This window comes from Pholcus phalangioides, unplaced genomic scaffold, assembly GCF_987345545.1.
Source record: "Pholcus phalangioides strain wild (caught in Gottingen) unplaced genomic scaffold, Ppha-v1.0 ptg000003l_1, whole genome shotgun sequence".
In the NCBI taxonomy this organism is placed as follows: Eukaryota; Metazoa; Arthropoda; class Arachnida; order Araneae; family Pholcidae; genus Pholcus; species Pholcus phalangioides.
This window is the reverse complement of record NW_028301596.1, coordinates 57,537,315-57,556,173: the sequence shown is the minus strand read 5'-3', so window position 1 is coordinate 57,556,173 and position 18,859 is coordinate 57,537,315. Positions and strand designations below refer to the sequence as shown.

General features: G+C 35.7%; 1 protein-coding gene across 1 annotated transcript in view; it reads left to right on the top strand.

Annotated features, from left to right (window-relative positions):
* Positions 1 to 18,859, top strand: part of Sbp2 (SECIS-binding protein 2) — a 56,003-nt gene that overhangs the window by 24,630 nt on the left and 12,514 nt on the right. The window contains exons 6-11 of the mRNA XM_089251237.1: positions 322 to 414; positions 1,607 to 1,700; positions 6,021 to 6,831; positions 10,287 to 10,392; positions 12,380 to 12,494; positions 16,553 to 16,707. Of these exons, the coding sequence (XP_089107363.1) occupies positions 322 to 414; positions 1,607 to 1,700; positions 6,021 to 6,831; positions 10,287 to 10,392; positions 12,380 to 12,494; positions 16,553 to 16,707 (1,374 nt within the window). The remainder of the gene's footprint in view (positions 1 to 321; positions 415 to 1,606; positions 1,701 to 6,020; positions 6,832 to 10,286; positions 10,393 to 12,379; positions 12,495 to 16,552; positions 16,708 to 18,859) is intronic.

Below are 18,859 nucleotides of genomic sequence, written 5' to 3'. Positions count from 1 at the left end.
TCTTACCCTGGTTGTGAATCATTGGTAAACTGAAGTTCCACTGTATAGACGATCACCTTTATAGAGGATTTCGTTATATACGATTTTTACCACATATTCTGATGTTTTCCCGAAAAAAAATATTTAAAACTTCATCACTAGATGCAAGTTACGAATTTTGTCATCATGACTGTACAAAAAGTTTTGTTGTAATCCTAATGATTTCTTGAAAATATGCTGTAAATATTTGTCCTTGGATGAGTTAAAAAAGCTTTAATGTGCTTATATGTGAGAATCAGCTTAATTTCTTTTTCAATTAATTGGAATTCTTTTGCTGTGCAGGTTATCAATGTCTTAGATTCATCTGGTCCAGTTGTGAAGAGAGGAAAGGAACGAGAGAAACCTAAGGCAAAAAAACCTACCCACCTGAAGAAAGTAAAAAACAAATATATTTTCTTAGCGAATTTATCAATTTCATTTTATTCATAGTGATAAAGAAGCTTCAAATGATTTTTTGAGAAATATATAATTTTGTAAATTAACAAAATTTTACAGTTGCACAGAAAATAAAATACTCTGTAGCTCTTCCCCCCCCCCCCCAACATCATGCCTTGTTATAACCATGCTTCAAGATATTTTATGCCTGTTACCTTTATTAGACATGCACAACATAATGAAGGGTTACTGAATTGCATTTTGACAGAAGTATACCATAAAGGGGGGGGGGGGGGGGGAGTTTTAATTAAAATTTCAGAAACATGCCCTGTTCTAGTACACAAGTTGCACCTGAAAATGACTGAAGAAAAAAAATAAGTAATTAAACTGCATTTTTTTGTGAATACACTTCATTGAATTCTTCACTCACTAAATCACTGGTTCTTAAATACAGTTGCATCTCCATGATCCAAGGTGAATAGGGTCAAGACCGTTCGGATTACTAAAAACTGATTATAGAAAACTTAGTCTAAAATAGTGTTCAAAATGTGGAGGGGGTGTCCTACTCCTGTTCTGCTCTCAATTCGATGGCCTAATTTATTCTAATGGATTCTGCATAAAGGAGACTGACAGAAGCTCCAACCCTATGGACCCGATATGAATGGGGTTTTTTTTTTCATGTAAATTTATTGTAAAGAGGTCTGTAAAATTCTGGCTTGGGGATCTACCAGAGGTCCCAGCCTACAGATCAACACCCCTTCAAAATGAAATTACTCACATTCAAAAAAAAATTTAGAAAAACTCCAGTATTTCAAATTATCAGGAACCTCAAAGTTTAGAGAGTAAATAATTAAATTATCTTCAAGCTTTGAAATGAATCTAGCAATGTTCTACATCTAATTTCACTATCCTTTAAGAGTTTCATTTTATTACTGATGATAATACATAAATAAGGCATCAGAACATCCTTGGTTGAAAACTATTTCTTTATTAGATAGGGGATTTCAAATCTGCCTTTTTGCCTTTTTCTATTCAAAGCGTTACTGTAATTATGGGTGGTGATCTTAGTTTATACTTATTCAGTTATTTTTATAGACTCATTTTTTACCAATTTTAATTGTTTTTGTTTGTTTATTTTTATTTTACTTATTTATTTTTATTTTACTTATTTATTTTTATTTTTTGTCTTCAGATTATTCTGAAGGAACGAGAACAGAGAAAGGAGAAATTGAAGAGTCTAGTAAAGGCTGCTGAACAGTATCTAAAAGCACAAACCAATGTCAATGGTATTAATAGTTATATCCACTATTGAAATCATTTCTGCTCATGTACTGCTACTCAATTGTATAAATACAGTCGAACCCATTTTAACGCAACCATCCATCCCGAAGAATTTTGACGCTACAACGAGTTTGGTGTTCTATCAGATCATAGTCGGAATAGTGTTTCATAGAAGCATCATTACATTAATTCACATGTTTATTATGAACTACTGTATCTCAATGTCTTATTTATGTTACTACTCGAATAAAATAAATGGTCTTATACGCATTCAACTTCAAGTTGAAAAATTCATAAAGTGGTAAACACTGTACAATCACTTGAATATTTCTCAATATAAAACTTAACAGAAATATAAGTTTGCCTGTGAAATTACATATTTCAATTCTGCAAAAATTTAGTGATGCATTTTATAATGCATCGCTAAAAAGTACAAAAACAAAATAAACAAAGGGAAAAAAAGACAGCATTGTTTTTTTAGTCCATATTAGTTCTTGAGAAATATCTTGCTGATAATAACAATAGAGTGAAAAGGATAAATCGTCAACTCCTTGCAAGAAAAAGAAAAAGAGAGAAAGATGGGGAAAAGAAAAGAAATGTGGGAATTCTCGGAAAATGACACATAGACTGTATACACTCAAACAATAGTTTGCGTTATAACGAGTTGGAGCTTAAACATGTTTTTTACATTACAATCCCTATATGGAAGATTTATTCACTGAAAATTTGTGGCCCTAAGCAGGGTTAGTGCTTCAACAGGGGCGATATAACAGAGTTCGATTGTATCTATCACTTAATTATCCATTAGTTCTTTAAGAAGAAGTATATTTTCAATGTTATATGAGATACTGAAAGTGAATTGAGTTTCATATTGTAAATTTTATTCTCTTACAGATTTTTTAATATAGGCACTCGAAAATGAAATCCATTCCAATGATTGCCTCTTTGTTGAATAGTTCATAAATCAAAATTGCTCAGATCAAATGGTCACTGATTTGTGATCGGAAACAGGACATCCTAATTAAATATTAAACATACAGCTTAAGTTGAGGGAAAATACTGTATATACTCGTGTATAAGTCGAGTTTTTTTGTGGAAAATTTTTTTCCTCTGTGTGTGTGTGTGTGTGGGGGGGGGGTCGGCTTATACTCGGGTCAGTTTTTGATGAGGAAATATCGACCCCCGCAATCAGTAGTCATTTTTGTAGCAGTGTCAAGAAACCGGCATTATTGGTATGGGATATGTTCAAACCCCACAAAACTGATAATGCCAAAGCTGAGGCAACACCATTGGTTGGTGGTGGCTAACATTGATTGTACAGCCTTTAGATGTAAGCATCAAGCCTCTCAAAGCTTATTTGAGGAATTTGTTTATCAAATGGATGAGTTCCGATGATAAAGAAACTACAAAAAAAGTGGTGCCTTGAAGAAACCTGTCATTGGTGTAGTATGCCAATGATTACAATGAGACATGGAATTCTGTTTCCGTTGAAATTATCATCCGATCCTTCAAAAAGTGTTGCATCAGCAATGCGATGGATGGAACTGAAGATGATATCCTCTTTGAAAGGGACAATGACAGCCCAGATGAGGATAAAAATTAAGATGCTGCACCCCTATGATGATTTATGGATTACAATGAGCTTGGAAACTAAGAAGAAATGGATTAAAAAGTTTGAATCATTTTCTATTGTAAATTTCCACAAGCTATTCATTTTGCATGAAAATATACGAATTTTTTTTCTCTAAAATGCACTGATTTTTTTTGGGTCGGCTTATACACGGGTTTTCAATTTATTGCGGTTTTGATGGTCCTGAAATGGAGGGGTCGGCTTATACACGAGTATATGCAGTATATATTTTTTAAAAGTAAATAAGTCTTCATGCTTATAAATGATTTTAGGAATGTGTGCATTACAAAGCTTGTTGTTTTAACTTTTTTAAAAAAGGTGGCCAATCAAGACTGAACAACAGACAGACCGACTGTCTTTATTTTGTTATTAATTTTTAATTTGCTCATACTGTAAAAAGAACAACCAAAAGTTTTTCCATTTCTTTGTTCCCATTATCTGCAGACTTTCATGAATTTTAAAGCTTCTAACTCCATGAAGTCCTTATTAGTCAATACTTCCTCACATTCTTTAAAAAGTTAGACAATTTCCATATTTTCTGCTTCGAAATGCAGATATTTTGTCACACTTGCAATTTGTTTGCTCATGTCTTCAAAGTCACTGTCTTCTTCAAGGGCCTCATGAACTTTGTGTTCTTCTTTTTTAAATGCTTTTCATTTTCAGTCACTTCTTACCAATCAGATATTTTGTTATAAAGGAGATACAATGCATCAGATTCTTTCCAGGATAATTGTAATGTTCGTATATCATTTTCTGTTGTGGCTGTAGCCATTTCAAATAGGGTGCTCGCTAAAATTTATACACAAATGTGTGTTACTTGTACGATGTACGACTCTGTTATAATAGTGTCCATCAAACTATTATGTTCATAGTATACATGGTCCATAATGAAATTTTATATTTAAACCCTTTATAATGCATAAAATTCTTAGTCAGTGCCACAATTTAAGGTGGAGAAAGGCAGGCAGAGATCTGGTCAAAGCGCTTTTTCCAAATACACTAGAACGCCATTAATCCGAAAACTCATTCAATACAAATGGCTCTTGAAAAAAAAAAAAGGACGATGTGCTCAAGAAATTCGAAAAATCAACAACAGAAAAACAAACGCTCATAAATTCTGCATTGTAAGATGTTACACATAATGTATGGACAATGAATACATGACCCCTCATTCTTCATAATGATAAATTACATAGTTGCCTTGAAAAAATCTTCTGTTTTTATTTCAAGCGACATATATCTAGCAGATGCAGTTCGTAAACATTGTCTCAGAAACGTGATGTCTGCTGGTTGTACATTACAAAGCTTGTTTATCTATGACAGTTGTTTATCTTATTGGTTTCAAAAGCAACCACAACTTCTGAATGAGTCTTTGGTGGTAGAGCATCATGACCTAACCCAGAGGTTCTCAAAATTTTTGCAATCCATGGCTCTCTTGCTATGACAACGTCTATTCGCGATGCCCCAGAATAGTCAATGTTCCCAGCTCACAGCGACACCCTTAATGAAAGCTGGCTACGTCTCTATGAGAAACAACCCTCACTTTCAGAACCACTGATCTAACCCATCGCTTGACAATAAGTGTCATTGCCAGTTTAAACTTCCGAGACAATTTCTGCATCCATGAAAATTTGATGGCTGTTACAGTCGAGCATTAGAATTTGAAAATAGAAGTCACTTGTCCCATGGACCAGCAAATACGAGAACCTACTGGTCCACAGACATTATGAGTGGTCCGCTAAACAAAAAATCTCTTCTGAATAACAATAATTCATTTTCTTAAATATATTGTCATGGAGAAGAGTGATATACCAACATAAAAAAAAATTAGAACTCTGGTCAAAGCTTATGAAGCCACCATTGTTGATTCTGTGGCTTTATCACAAACACTGGTTTTGGACCAGCGGACCACCAGTGATTCTGAACGTTGCAGTCTAATGATAACATTTCACCCAAACATCTTTTTCCTCTGCTTCCTTGCACTCAAAGATTTCTTTTAAAAGTAGGTGGATTTCATTGGATTCATTTATTGTTTCTTGATTATTGTATTGTCTAAAGCAAGTCTTGGCCATAATTTTTCCTATGTTTTCTTTAGTAAGGTTTCCATCACATTTTCCTATGCTTCTGCGGGCCAGTGAATGATTTTTTTTAGTAGTATTTATTCTCATCATCAATGATTTATCCAAGCAAATTTTTTTTGTACACCTGTTGTGATGTTTTGTAATGCACCTTGGTCCATTGGCTGAAGCAAAGGCATAACAGCGGAATCTAAAAGTCATTTTAATTTCCCCCCAGTTGTTTCAGTCATTTTTAAAAGGAATTATCTGGTCTTTTACTCTTATCCCACCCATAGGGATACTCACTATTATTAAAGTTTCAAAAAAGCCATGTTTAAAAGACAAACCCAGTAATTCGAACAGATCTCGGTCCCAATTAGTTTGGATTAGCAAGGTTCTAGTGTATTGCCAAAGTCAATCCAGAATCCACCAAAAGCACCAAATATTTCAGTTTGAAACTTAAAAAATTAGTAATTTAAATTATTAGCATGCATTCAATTGAATTCAATTTTTTTTTCATCGTCAAAAATCCCTTGCTAAAATTGTTTAAGACAAGCGAGACAGATATGTAACTAGATTGATGATGTCTTTTATTAGTTGGTCACATAGTTTTTGAATTTTCTTTTGTCTTTTTCTAGCTAACACTGCCAGAGAAGCATTCAGTTGTCAGGGAACCAAAAGTAATGACATTGATAAGTCATATCTTCCAGATGAAAAGCTTGATGAATCCGAGTCATTTATTGTTGATCCTTGTTTTGATTTCACTTTAGTTGAAAATATTTTTGGAAAGCATGTGAAAAATGGAACCTCATTATTGTCAAGGAATAAAACCAGTCATGTTTGTAAGAATGAAAGTCAGTATGAAAGTAGCTGTGTTCTTGCGAATAGCAAAAGCGTTGATGGATCATCGAAATGTAATGAAGAAAATAGTAGTGAAATATTGCTTGAACATGAATTTGATCACAAGAATGATGTCCTTCAAGATTCTGTCGTTTCAAATCCACTAAGAGCATCAGATACTGAAGTATCCCATTCTTTCAACAAGTCTCCTGCTGAGAATAATGCTAATGAGCAAGAATGTGATTTTGATGCCATACAAAAATCAGAGTCATTTTTTAAAACTGTAGAGGGGGAAAAACCTTGTTCAGATCCAGCTGTTGTTATTGAGCAATATGAGAAACAAGTCATCGTGGAAGAAATAGAAAACAAGCAGAACGATGATTTAAATCATCTGAAACACAATACAATGAGTGAAATTCCTGAAGGAATAGAAATTTGGAAGGAGATCACATCTAATGCCTGCGAAGTCTGCAAAGATGTGTTCCTAAAGAAGAATTCTGTGAATAAAAATTCTGATACTGCAGATTGTGAGAGCAGAATAAATAGCTTAACAGAAGAAGAGCGAAAAAAATCCATAAAAATAGTTATGCACACGAAAAATTTCAGAGAGTAAGTATTATATGATGATGCTATCTCTAACATACAGTCAAACTCTATTATAACAACATTCAACAAATTGCAAAATTGTGTCTCAATAGCCTAGGTGTTTAAAAAGTTTTATTGAAAACAATCTTTGAAGACATATTCATAGTAATAAGGGACCTGATGCATTTTGGCTTTCCCCGTATGCCACTATGAAAGATTAAAACTAGAATGGTATCTGTCAAATCTTAAACTTCTGTTATGAAATGCCTAATTTGATTCCCATGTGACATCATACTTGGCCGTCATCTCAATCATCTAATTGACCTTTTTGTATTTGGCTGTCTAAATTTGCAATTTTCTACTTGATGAAAATATCTTCTTGAAATCTAAGTTTACCATGTAATCACTGGCATTAGTTCCATGTCATTCACTTTCATGTATTTGTTATGCAAACTATTATTTGTTCTTAATTTTGGTTGCTTTTATTCTAACAGTCATTTTGTAAATTTGAGGTAAATCAGAATCACTTGTTTGAAGGCACTTTTCACCCAATCCCTCTTTCTCAATAAAATTTGAACCCATACTTCTGGGTTTTTCAAGACTGCTAAGCATTAAGGGTTTTTAAGCGCTATTTTTTGATACAGTTACAAGTATATGTGTTCACGAGTGAAACATTTAGTAACATATTGAAACTTTATAAAAAAAAATTGAATTTATCAGCCTACCAAAAATGATGGCCATAACTTATTTATGGCTTTGGGTCTTCATAAATGCTATAGCATACTTAGACATTATGAGGACTGGTCACTGGAGATGACATTACATTATCATGAATTATGTCATCATGTTATCCTCACATATGCTTTTTTAATTTGAAACATGATTTGCTATTGTCGTTGACTACAATGCTTAGAGAGGTACCTTCAACTGGCACAGAGCGGGCCACTAAACTGTACTACTCATGTTAACAAAGAGCTTGGCGAGCCAAAATGGCCCCCGGGCCAAGCGTTGAAGGACCCCCCCCCCCCGCTTCGAGTCATGGCTGCACAATCTTACCTGCTTGAAAGGCCCTATTTCCACTCATGATTACTGTTGTGTGTTGTATGAGAGCTGCATCACTTTTAGGACAAAATCTGAAAGAAAAGTTATGTGAAATAATTAGGATCGTACTCGTTTTGATTTTCGCTGAAGTATTTTCTGCGTAACTGTTATTAATCTCATACATGTAGCATCTAACTCTATATTCTATATCATATTTTCTAGCAAAAATTTAATATTTTTAACATTGCAGGCCAAATGAAATTCTTGAAAGGGTCTTATTGGCCTGTGTGTACAGCAGTGTGTTAAATTATTAATATTTGATTGCATATAATATCGTTATAGTTCAGTTTAGTGTGATTGATTTACAATTTAGGCACAGTGAAACCTTGATATAACAATACTCTACGGACCAAGGAAAAATATCATTATAGAGAGGTTATCATTACATTGAGAGTTAGCATTGCCATCAGTCACCACCAAATTTTTTTGGTTGGTGGCACCTCTTCTTGATTGCTGTTGTTAGTACCACCATAAAATGCATTCATTCACAAGAAAAGTTACAATTCATTAATTGGTTAATAAAATTCAATTAGTTTTTCAACTCTGTAAAGTGGTTTACCACACAGCACTTCTGTGTAAAAAAATTTGCTTCACAGTAACTTCATTTGCACTTTCGGATGGTAGATAGTGCAAAATACTGACATTATGAAACACCTTTTAAAAGAACAAACACCGATGAGGAATTTAAAATACAGGACGTCCATAATTAAAAGACCCTATTTTGAAGTAGTCTACAGCAAAACCAGTCTTCAGAAAATTGTGAAATTTTGTGGAGGACTTAATGAAGTGATGGGAATTTGTTTCAGGGAAAAAAGGTAGTTGCACTCGTCACCACCAGAGGGCATTTTATTAAGAAATGGAAAATTTAGGCAAACGTTTACAATTTTAATAATGGTTAAACACTCTTACAATTGTTACTGCAACAAAACATGTTCCACATGATGGCCATCATTTGCAGATACCATGTGAAATTGCAAGATGGCATGTTCCACAACTGACCAAAGTGTGTGCGGGGAAATGTTCAGCACGTGGCATGAAATGCTGCCTTTAAGGTCAAGTAAAGTTCTTGGATTGTCACGACTTACCAGACATTTCAAATGCCCCAAAGCCAAAAATCGCATGGATTAAGGTCCGAGGATTGGAAGAGGCCATAGATTAGGGAAGTGCCGGCCGATATGTTCTGTAAAATGTGCTTTAAGAACATTTTTTTTTTAACGCACACTGCAATGTGTGGAGGAGCTTCGTCTTGCATAAAGATTGTGTCTGCAAGGCAGTGAAGTGCTTGCAGAGCCGGAACAATTTCGTTCTGTAACAGCAATGCATATCTCTTCCTGGTGATGGAATATGTTGCAACGCAACTCCTCATAGAAGTAGGACTAAGAATAAATGATGCAGTTAATCCACACCATACCATCACTTTTGATGAATGCAATGGAACCTCTAAGATAGCGTGAGAATTTTCTGGTTCCCAAATTTGGCAGTTGTGAGTATTGACTGCACCATCCCAGTGAAAATGCGCTTTGTCTGTCCAGAGGATATTCCAAGGCCATTCTGAATCGACCTCAATGCGAGCTTGAAACTGCAGTGAGAACCGGAGTCGAGTGTCATAATCATGTAGAAGCTGCTGCTGCACAAGTGAAAGTTTGTACGGATAATGTTGGAGGTATTCTCTCTCCACATGATCTTAGACAGTTGAACGTTGCCTATCCAACTCCTGTGCTACACGCTTGTCACTAGTGCTACCATGAGAATTTGAAGCTCTGTCCTCTTCCACCTGAAGCGAAACCCCTTGTACTGCATCTATAGAAACAGGTTTTCCTTCCTCTTCCAGAATGAACAGCCAATGAATCCTATGGTTTAAAATTCCGTTATCATACTCCGAAGGTTTTGAACGTTCATTGGACCTTTTCGAATCCTCTTCCAAGTCAGATATTTTCGTAGAGCAGTTACTGGGGAATTTCTGTTTTGGTAAAATAATTTGACCAAGAGAGTGTGATCTCGTTAAACTTATCGTCATTGTGAGCAGCAAACAGAAGACCTCTACAAATGTTTCTAGGTTATATCACAGCTACTGCGTGGCATCACATAAATTTACATGTTTACTATAGGTATTAAAAGTGAAACGCTCTCTGGTGGCGACATGTGTAACTAATTTCTTCCCTCTGAAACAAATTTGCATCATTTCATGAAGTCCTCTACAAAATTTCACACTTTTCTGATGATTGGTTTCGCCTGTAGTGTACTTTAAAATTGGGTCTTTTATTTAGGGACATGCTGTATATCAAAGGGGATTTTGAGTGAAATATAAATAATATTGTTGCAGCAAAGTTTCACTGTAGTTCAATTCCTGGCCTCTTCCTCTTTCTCATGATAAATAGGTATTGCAATCACTTGCTGAGCAAGAAATTAGACGAGAGTGTGCAGCAACTACTTGAAGATCTTGTGCGGTTTCAGGATCGGATGCATCAAAAAGATCCAGTGAAAGTATGTGTTTGGATTTTGGTTTCGAATATTCTGAATGTTAACATTAGATGTAGTTTGTTTTTAATGAATTTCACTTCATATGCAGTGTATGTTATTGGTTATGTTCAATCAGGTTTAAAATGTTTTATGGGAAAATGGGAATGACTAGGTGCCTGTACAACAGTCAAATCTATACAAAGAACTACAACAATGCTTCTGTAGAAGCTCTCTATTCATATGTTGCATGTGATCATGTGATGTGTGCATTTACATCATAAAAAAATATATGTGTACACTGTCATATGCTTTTTGTGTGTACGTTCACCTGACTCTAGAGTTCTGTTCGCAAGTATGGAGCCCTTGCAAAATTAAGGACATAAAGCTCCTTGAAAAGCCATGAAGTTCCCTTACCAAATGAATAGCTGGTATGAGCTGCTGGTCTCTTATTGTCAGAGGCTTGAATTTCTGGGTTTGCACTCTCTGAAATAGCATAGAATCGCTGCAGATCTGAAGATGTGCTACAAACTAGTACACCACATGATATATCTACCATCTGGAGTACCTTTCTTTGAGATGATGGCTAGACGGGTCAATCTATGTAGGCATCGCTTCCAAATAAGAATACCAGAAGAGATTGCTTTTTCCACAGGTACAGCTGCTGTCTTGCGAGAATATAGAATAAGCCACTGTGGTGGTGAAGTGGTCATAGCAACGGATTTGCATCGCGGGACCTGGGTTCGAGTCCCCACCGTAGCTACAGTGTTGGTCAGCTGAAGTTGGTTTTCTGTGGTTCCCACCTTCGAGGTGCAAATGCGAGCTGATCTCCCCGTTAAAAAGTCTCACCACAGATAGCAACAGGCCTACACACAGTACAAATATTCAATCATTACACTTCACTTCTGAAATATAGATGACAGCACTGAAAAGTCAAGCAAGTCTAGATACGCACTCAGACTAAGTTACACTTACACTTCAGCACAACTCACTAGGTAGTAAATTGCTCATGGTGACAGACTTGAGTTGTGCTCGGTTTGAAAAAAAGAAAGAACGAGAATATGGAACAGCCTGCCATCAGAACTTGTGTTAGACAAGATTTGTTTCCACTATTAAATATTTTGACCTGGCTCAGTATGGGAAGTGCTTTCCCTTCTTTTTTTATTATTATTGCTATTTTATTTATAATTACTTTTCCAGTATAAGTTCGTTTCATCTTTTCTTTGATTGTTGTAAATAATTTAAAAAAAAAAAAAAAAAAGAGAGATTATGATTTGACAAGAATTTTGATTTTTTTTTATGAACAACATATGATTTTGTAAGAAACAATGGGGATCATTATTTGATATGGAATCGATCATGTTGGACTTTGATTTTTATTTTAGTGTTGGTCTGGTAGCAATTTGCAGTAGACATGACTTGACTATAAGATAATGCTCTTGTGTTCAAGAATGATGTTATTGATAGATATTATATACTATTATTGAAGATATCTCCACAAAAAGCAGGCAGACCCACAACAACAAAACATTTGGTTGTTTGCCACTTCAGATTTAGATAACGCACCACTTTATGATAACATGCATACCTCAAACATCTGTATATTCAAAGGAAAATACCTTTTGAGCAGATAAAAGAGGTAGTATTCTATGTAAATGACTCAAAATCCAAAAAATTTTGATTGAGGAGGGGGTATATTTTTGGATTGACATTTCATAGCAGTTGTATAACTTGGAGGAAAAATTTACTTGAATGAATGAGTTGTATATGCCAGAGAGTAGCAAAGATGGGGGGAAGTGAGTTGTACATAAGTGACCACTCCATATAGTGTACTTGATCCAGTATTTGTAATTTTAGTTAGCATGAAAAGAAATTAAACAAAAGTGGAGTAAATTCTATAGAGATTAAAATCGATAAGTTTATTTTTATCCAAGGTGTATCTTTTGATTGTATTTTAAATTTATATCTCTTGCTTTTTTCCTGTATATTTTAGACTGAATTTTTTTTTATTTAGGCCCATGTAAAACGTAGGTTGGTTTATGGATTGAAAGAAGTGACAAAGAAATGCAAATTAAAGAAGCTGAAATGTATAATTATAGCACCAAATGTTGAAAACATACAATCTGAAGGTAGACAACTCTTCTTCTTGCTCTTTTTTTCTCTGTCTCATTACCATTCCTGTTGGTTTTAAGCAAATTTAATTTAAAATATACGCTTTTTAATCATCATTTAGAACAGTGGTTCCCAACCCAAAGCATCTCTAAAAGCCTGATGTCCCTCCATACTTATGTCATATGGGTGCCCCTCTCATTGAAACCTCAGTGAAACTTCATAGTTCCATAAAAAAGTTTTTTTTCAAATGCAGACCTGCCAACTCTCCCGATTTAGGCGGGAGACTCCGGATTTTTCATCCTTCCTCCCGCTCTCCGGATTTGTTCAAATTTCTTCGGATTTTGGCAGAAAATTAGATTTCACGTTGTCGTGGCGTCAACAATTACCGTCGTCATTAGGGAAAACACCCGTAGAGGACAGCCGTAGTCATTTTCATCGAGCAGCCGTAAAAAAAAGTCTTTGTGACCGCATTTAAGCAACTGACAAAGATGCGACTTTGTTTTCGTAGCATTTATCGGCAATCATTTATCAGGGGCATGACCTTTGTTGCTGAAATTCCTGTATAATCGTTATTGCTGTGGCCGCTGTGGTGGTCGAGTGGTTATAGTGACGGATTCGCGATGCGAGGATCCGGGTTCGAACCCCACAGTGGTGGTCGGCTGAAGTTGGTTTTCTGTGGTTCCCAACTTCAAGGCGCAAATGCGAGCCGATCTTCCCGTTAAAAAGTCTCGCCACAGAGAGCAACAGTCCTACAACGATAAATCATAACACTTCACTCATAGTTAGAAAAACTGGTGGCAGATGGCAGCACTACACATAACAAGCATTACAGAGAAACAAAAAACTTCACGTCAGGTTTTACTACACGTACACGCACATTCCCGCATGTACCAGTTCGTTGGGGGTTCCGCGGGGGGGGGGTGCATGTGTGGTGTAGCAGTAGTAGGTAGGGCCTCCAAAAAATGGCTCGGGGATCCATGATATTCTTAAGTCAGCCACCTCGTTGGGCAATTTGCCTGTTGTGGCGTTGTATTTGTATTCCATTAACAGCCGCGCAGTAAACATGTTTTTTCCTCTGCAGCTTTGTAATTTGAATTTTTTAAATCGTTTCTTCCGATTAAACATCTTCAGAAAGAAAATATAAAACTTTAAGCTATATACAGCTAAATATAGAGCTTTTAAGAATTCATATACCCAAGATTATCAATCATTGATAGCATCCACGAAAGAAGACACATACTTTATGAACAGTATGTAGATGTGATTTCTCTATTCTGCATGGAAAGACTGGCATAGAATTATATTCTTCTCAGGGGCAATGCAGAACGTGCCTTGGAGGGGGGGGGGGAGAGAATGTAACTTTTTCTTGATTTATTTAAAAAAAAGAATTTTCAAAAAAAAATGTTATGAATTTTTTTTTTGATCGAGTCTATGAGTGTCGAGGGGGGGGGGGGTACCCCCCTCGGGAGAATCTCAGGATTTCTGGATTTCAAAAGTTGCCACGTCTGCAAATGTAAGGACCAATATTTTTTGCTTTGTCTAATTAAACTTTAAAACCAGTGGGTCTTTGCCCCCCCCCCCTCCACATTCCTGCCAACTTTTACTTATTCAAAAGCAGTGGTTCTTTTAATCGGGGTCCACAGAGAGAATTCGGGGTGGGAGGTCTGTGAGCCTGTATGAGAAAACAATTACTTCATTGTTTTTACATTGCTATACAAAGAATATTATTTTTTAAAGGAGTTCATGGCCTTCATTTTTCATTTTATTGGCACAGGGGGTCCATGGACTTTATCTTACTGGCACAAATTTTCTGTGCAACACAAAACATTAAGAACCCATTGTCAGCGCTTTTCCACTGAGAGAGAAAAATAAAAGAAAGAAGTCATCAAGAAATTGTTCAAAAATTAAAAGATTGAACCGATATAAATAAATGGAGTTCAGAAGGTTCCAAGCCTTCACAGAAAAATTTGAATTGCCCCTTTTTGGGGCATGGGCCCGGTGTTGGTAATCGCAGATTTAGAAGAATACACGAAACTGTTTATAAAACAATATTTACCAGTGAGTGTATAGTCTGCCCTCGGTGTTCACGGTTTTCGTATTCGCTTTCTCTTCCCCAGTTTTCTGGAAAACACTGTTGTGATGAAAATTCTCGGAATAAAATATAAGTTCCAGTGTTAAATAAACATTTACAAAAATCTTTTCTGAAGGTTTTTCTGGTGCTTCTGAAAACGTTTCTACAAGACTTGTTTAAATATTTCTAAAAGTGAAAAACGTGCAAGAAAAATGTGAAATATCAACAGAGGTCAGCTTCATTGCTGTGGTTTTCCGTTAATAGATTGTACTGCTGACCAAGTACAGCATCATCTACTTGCACATTTTGCACAAGAAACTTCTATTGCATCAATGAGTCTACAGTCATATCAAGAAATAAGAACTTAAAATTTGATCAGTTGTTGCTGTATCTACACCTGTCATTGCCCTGGATCCACATATCTCTCATGTAGAAGGTTCTGTTTTTCTGTGGGTGCCATAAAAAAGGTATGCAAGTTATGTATTGCATAACTTCCACGCTATATCCATCATTATTTAATCTGCAAATCTGTGAGGTATTGATGAAAAGTCATATTCCCCAGTATTTGTATGAACAATGGAAAAGCTTGGGCTATGAAAACATTTTTTCTGGATTGGTAATGGAGAAAGGGTTCACTGATCTAAGAGATAAAAGAACTTATATACCGTATATACTTGTGTATAAGCCAATTTTTTTTGTGGAAAAATTCGTTCCTCAAGTAGGGGAGTCGGCTTATACTCGGGTCAGTTTTTGATGAAAAAATATTGACCTCCGAAATCAGTAGACATTTTTGTAGCAGAGTTCGAGAAACCGGCATTATTGATATGGGATATGTTCAAACCCACAGAACCGATAATGTCAACCGAGACAAAGAAATCGAAAACATCATTGGCTTTGATACCAGGTGGGCTAACGTCGATTGCACAGCCTTTAGACGTGAGCATTTACAAGCCTCTCAAAGACTATTTAAGGAATTTGTGGATGGAATTGATGAGTTCTGATGATAAAAAAACTACAAAAAAGTGGTGCCTTGAAGAAATCTGACATTGACCTTGTGTGCCAATGAGTACATGAGGCGTGGAATTCTGTTTCCGCGGAAATTATCATCCGATCCTTCAAAAAGTGTTGCATCAGCAATGCGATGGACAGAACTTAAGTTGATATTATCTTTGAAAGTGACAATGACGATGACCGCCCAGATGAGGATAAAAACGAAGATGTCGCACCCCCCATCATGATATGATGGATTACGATAAGCTTGAAGACAGAAAAAACGGATTAAAAAGTTTGAATCATTTTCTAATGTAAATTTCCTCAAGAATTTTTTCTCTGAAATGCACGGATTTTTTGGGGGTCAGCTTATACACGGGTTTTCAATTTATTGCGGTTTGGTGGTCCTGAAGTGGGGGGGGGGGGTCGGCTTATACACGAGTATATACGGTAATTCATTTATAGCAATCGAGCTGTGACTGTTTCTGAAACCAAGGTGGATAGCCTATGAAGATGTTTAAGACTGAGAAGTAGAAGAGAAGTTCATTATTAGCAACATTGCAAGGGTTTCGTAAGTTTAAATCAGCAGTGGATTGTTTCCATGAAATACACCTGTCTATGGTACGTTTTTCACATGTAGAAAAATTAGTAGAGGAATCCTTATTACCATACTCTGAGAAATTAACTGAAATTTAAAAGAAACAGCTATCAGGCATTGTGGTGTTCTTTCAGAATACATTGCCTTGAATCCCTGGACCCTTTCCCCCATCTACTTCTTCCACACAAAACAGATATAAATTGACATGCCTAAAAAACATAAGTTTATGGTTTGTGTTATTTACAGATTTTCTGCTTTTTCCGGGGACATCCCTATAACGTAATCCCTCGAATACTGAGGAACAACTAAGCACCATTTATTTTTGCTAGTTAGAGATCACATCAGTGTTTATGTACAGTATATAAAATTGCATGCTAATTACATTTTTTTAAAATTTTACATGTTACTTGAATCAGGTGGACTGAACGATACTTTAGAAAATCTCATCAGGGTCTCAGAAGAATACCATGTGCCTTGCATCTATGCACTAGAACGAAAGCAATTGGGAAAGCTATGCAAGAAACCAGTTCCTGTTAGTTGCGTTGGTATCTTCAACTATGAGGGATCTGAGGTAATGGATACAAATCTATAAGAGCTCACATTTAAATATAACTCTGTGTGTCTAAAGCTACTGTGAAGTTTCATTGAGATCATTGTGTGTGTTTTTTTTTTTTTGTATTCTTGAATCTTTTTTTGGGCAATTCCACAGAAACGGGGGAATCACAAGTTTAAAATTTTTTTTTTTCAAGATTCAAGTGAATTCTTGATCTTATTATTTTCTACATAGTTCAAAGTTTCTAAATTTGAATTCGGTAACATCTGTACACATTTATTTTATTTTTCATGGTGATTTCTTTTGAGAGCTTATCAAGTAAGAGATTTTTGGCAGAAAAGTCACTATTTCAAGGCAAGTTTTACTTATTATAATATTTTGTTTACAAAATATATTTAATATTAATATATTTATATATAAATATTATATATTTATATATAATATTTTGTTTACAAAATATTATATATTTATATATAATATTTTGTTTACAAAATATTATAAGCAAAATTATATCTATAATGTTTATAGAACAAATAAAAATATTCAGTTCACAACTCTTGACTATAATTATGTTGTAGAAGAAGTTCAAATATCACTAAAAAATTTTGTAAGGTGAGTCACAAAAACTTGGTTTTTAAAATTTTTTTTAAAAATACATGCCAGAAAAACCTTAATTTTTAACTTTTTTTTAATATAGTATTAACTCCAATAACATGAAATTTTTTTAATTTGAGTTTCTTAGTGAAATACAGAATTTTTAATTTTGTAATGTGAGTCATGTTTTGTGACACACGATGTATGATACAAATGTAAGGGGACAGTTGGCTCCCTCTCAATAGGAGGGTCTAGGGTAGACAGCAATGTAGGCATGTGTAGTGCTTTTAATGACTTTTTTCGCGTCAGTTTTTAATAGAGATAATGATATTAAATTTATGGGTGTTGCCTCAACAATATTCAAGTGGAAGACGTGGAGGTTCCTAAATCAGTGATTCCCAACAAGGGAGTTAACACCCCCTTGGGGTGCCATGGAAAGTTCCAGGGGGGCGGTAGAAGCTACAGGTATAGCATAGGATCCGATCCTATGGGTTAGATTGTGTTGAGGGGTGATGGGAGAAAAATATTTCTGAAGAAGGGGGGGGGGGTGATGTGTTGCAAAAAGGGTTAAGGTTGGGAAACTGTCCTAAATCTTCTAAAAAAATATGTATGTGCAAGCAAAACACCAGGACCAGATAATATCTACCCCAGGGTCCTCAGGGAATTTGCTAATGAATTGTTGGGGCCAGTCGCACAGATCTACAGGAGTGTTGCTGAGGGTATCTCATCTCAAGAGATTGAAAACTTGCTAATGTTGTTCTGATATTTAAAAAGGGTAGTAGAGAAGCTGAGAAGCTGGGTCCAATTATCGTCCAGTGAGCTTGCCGAGCTCCCTCTTGGAAATTTTGATAATTACTTTCAAAAGGCAGTTGGTGAAGTGGATAGACGAGAATAATGTATTGTTGGATAATCAGCATGCGTTCAGGAAGGGGAAGTTTGATTTCCAGAAGGCATTCGATCGGGTCCAACATGGTAAACTCTTGAAGCGTTTTTACACAAGATTGGGATTGGGGGCAACTTGCTGAATTGGGTAGAATCTTGGTTAAGAGATAGGTCACAACGAGTTATGGTGAACAGAGAATTCTCTGGTTGGCCAGACATCATAAGTGGAGTTCTTCAAGAAAGTGTTCTTGGCTCCATACTTTTTTATTTTTCATTGATAAACTAGATCAGGTTATCGATGGGATTGCTAGCAAATTCACAGATAACGTCAAGCTAATAGGGGTAATCAGGAATCAAAGCAATAGGGAGTTGCCCCAGACCAACTTAAACTGAATTGGAGCATGGGCAAAGGAATGGAGCATATGACGTTTAGCATTGACAAGTGCATGGTTGCTCATTTTTGTTCAAACAACCCATGATTTTCATGAGAGTTGAATGGTGTCACTATCCTAGATGCAACTAGGGTCACCGATTTGGGCATTGTCATTCATGAGTGACTTAGGTTTTCTGAACATTGTTCAGCAGTGGTCAAAAAAGCAAATACAATGCTCGGTTTCCTCTTTGCGTTCTCCTAAAGTCATTCTTCCACTTTTCTGAGGCTTAGTTGGTCCTGGACTGGAGTATGATGTAAGGT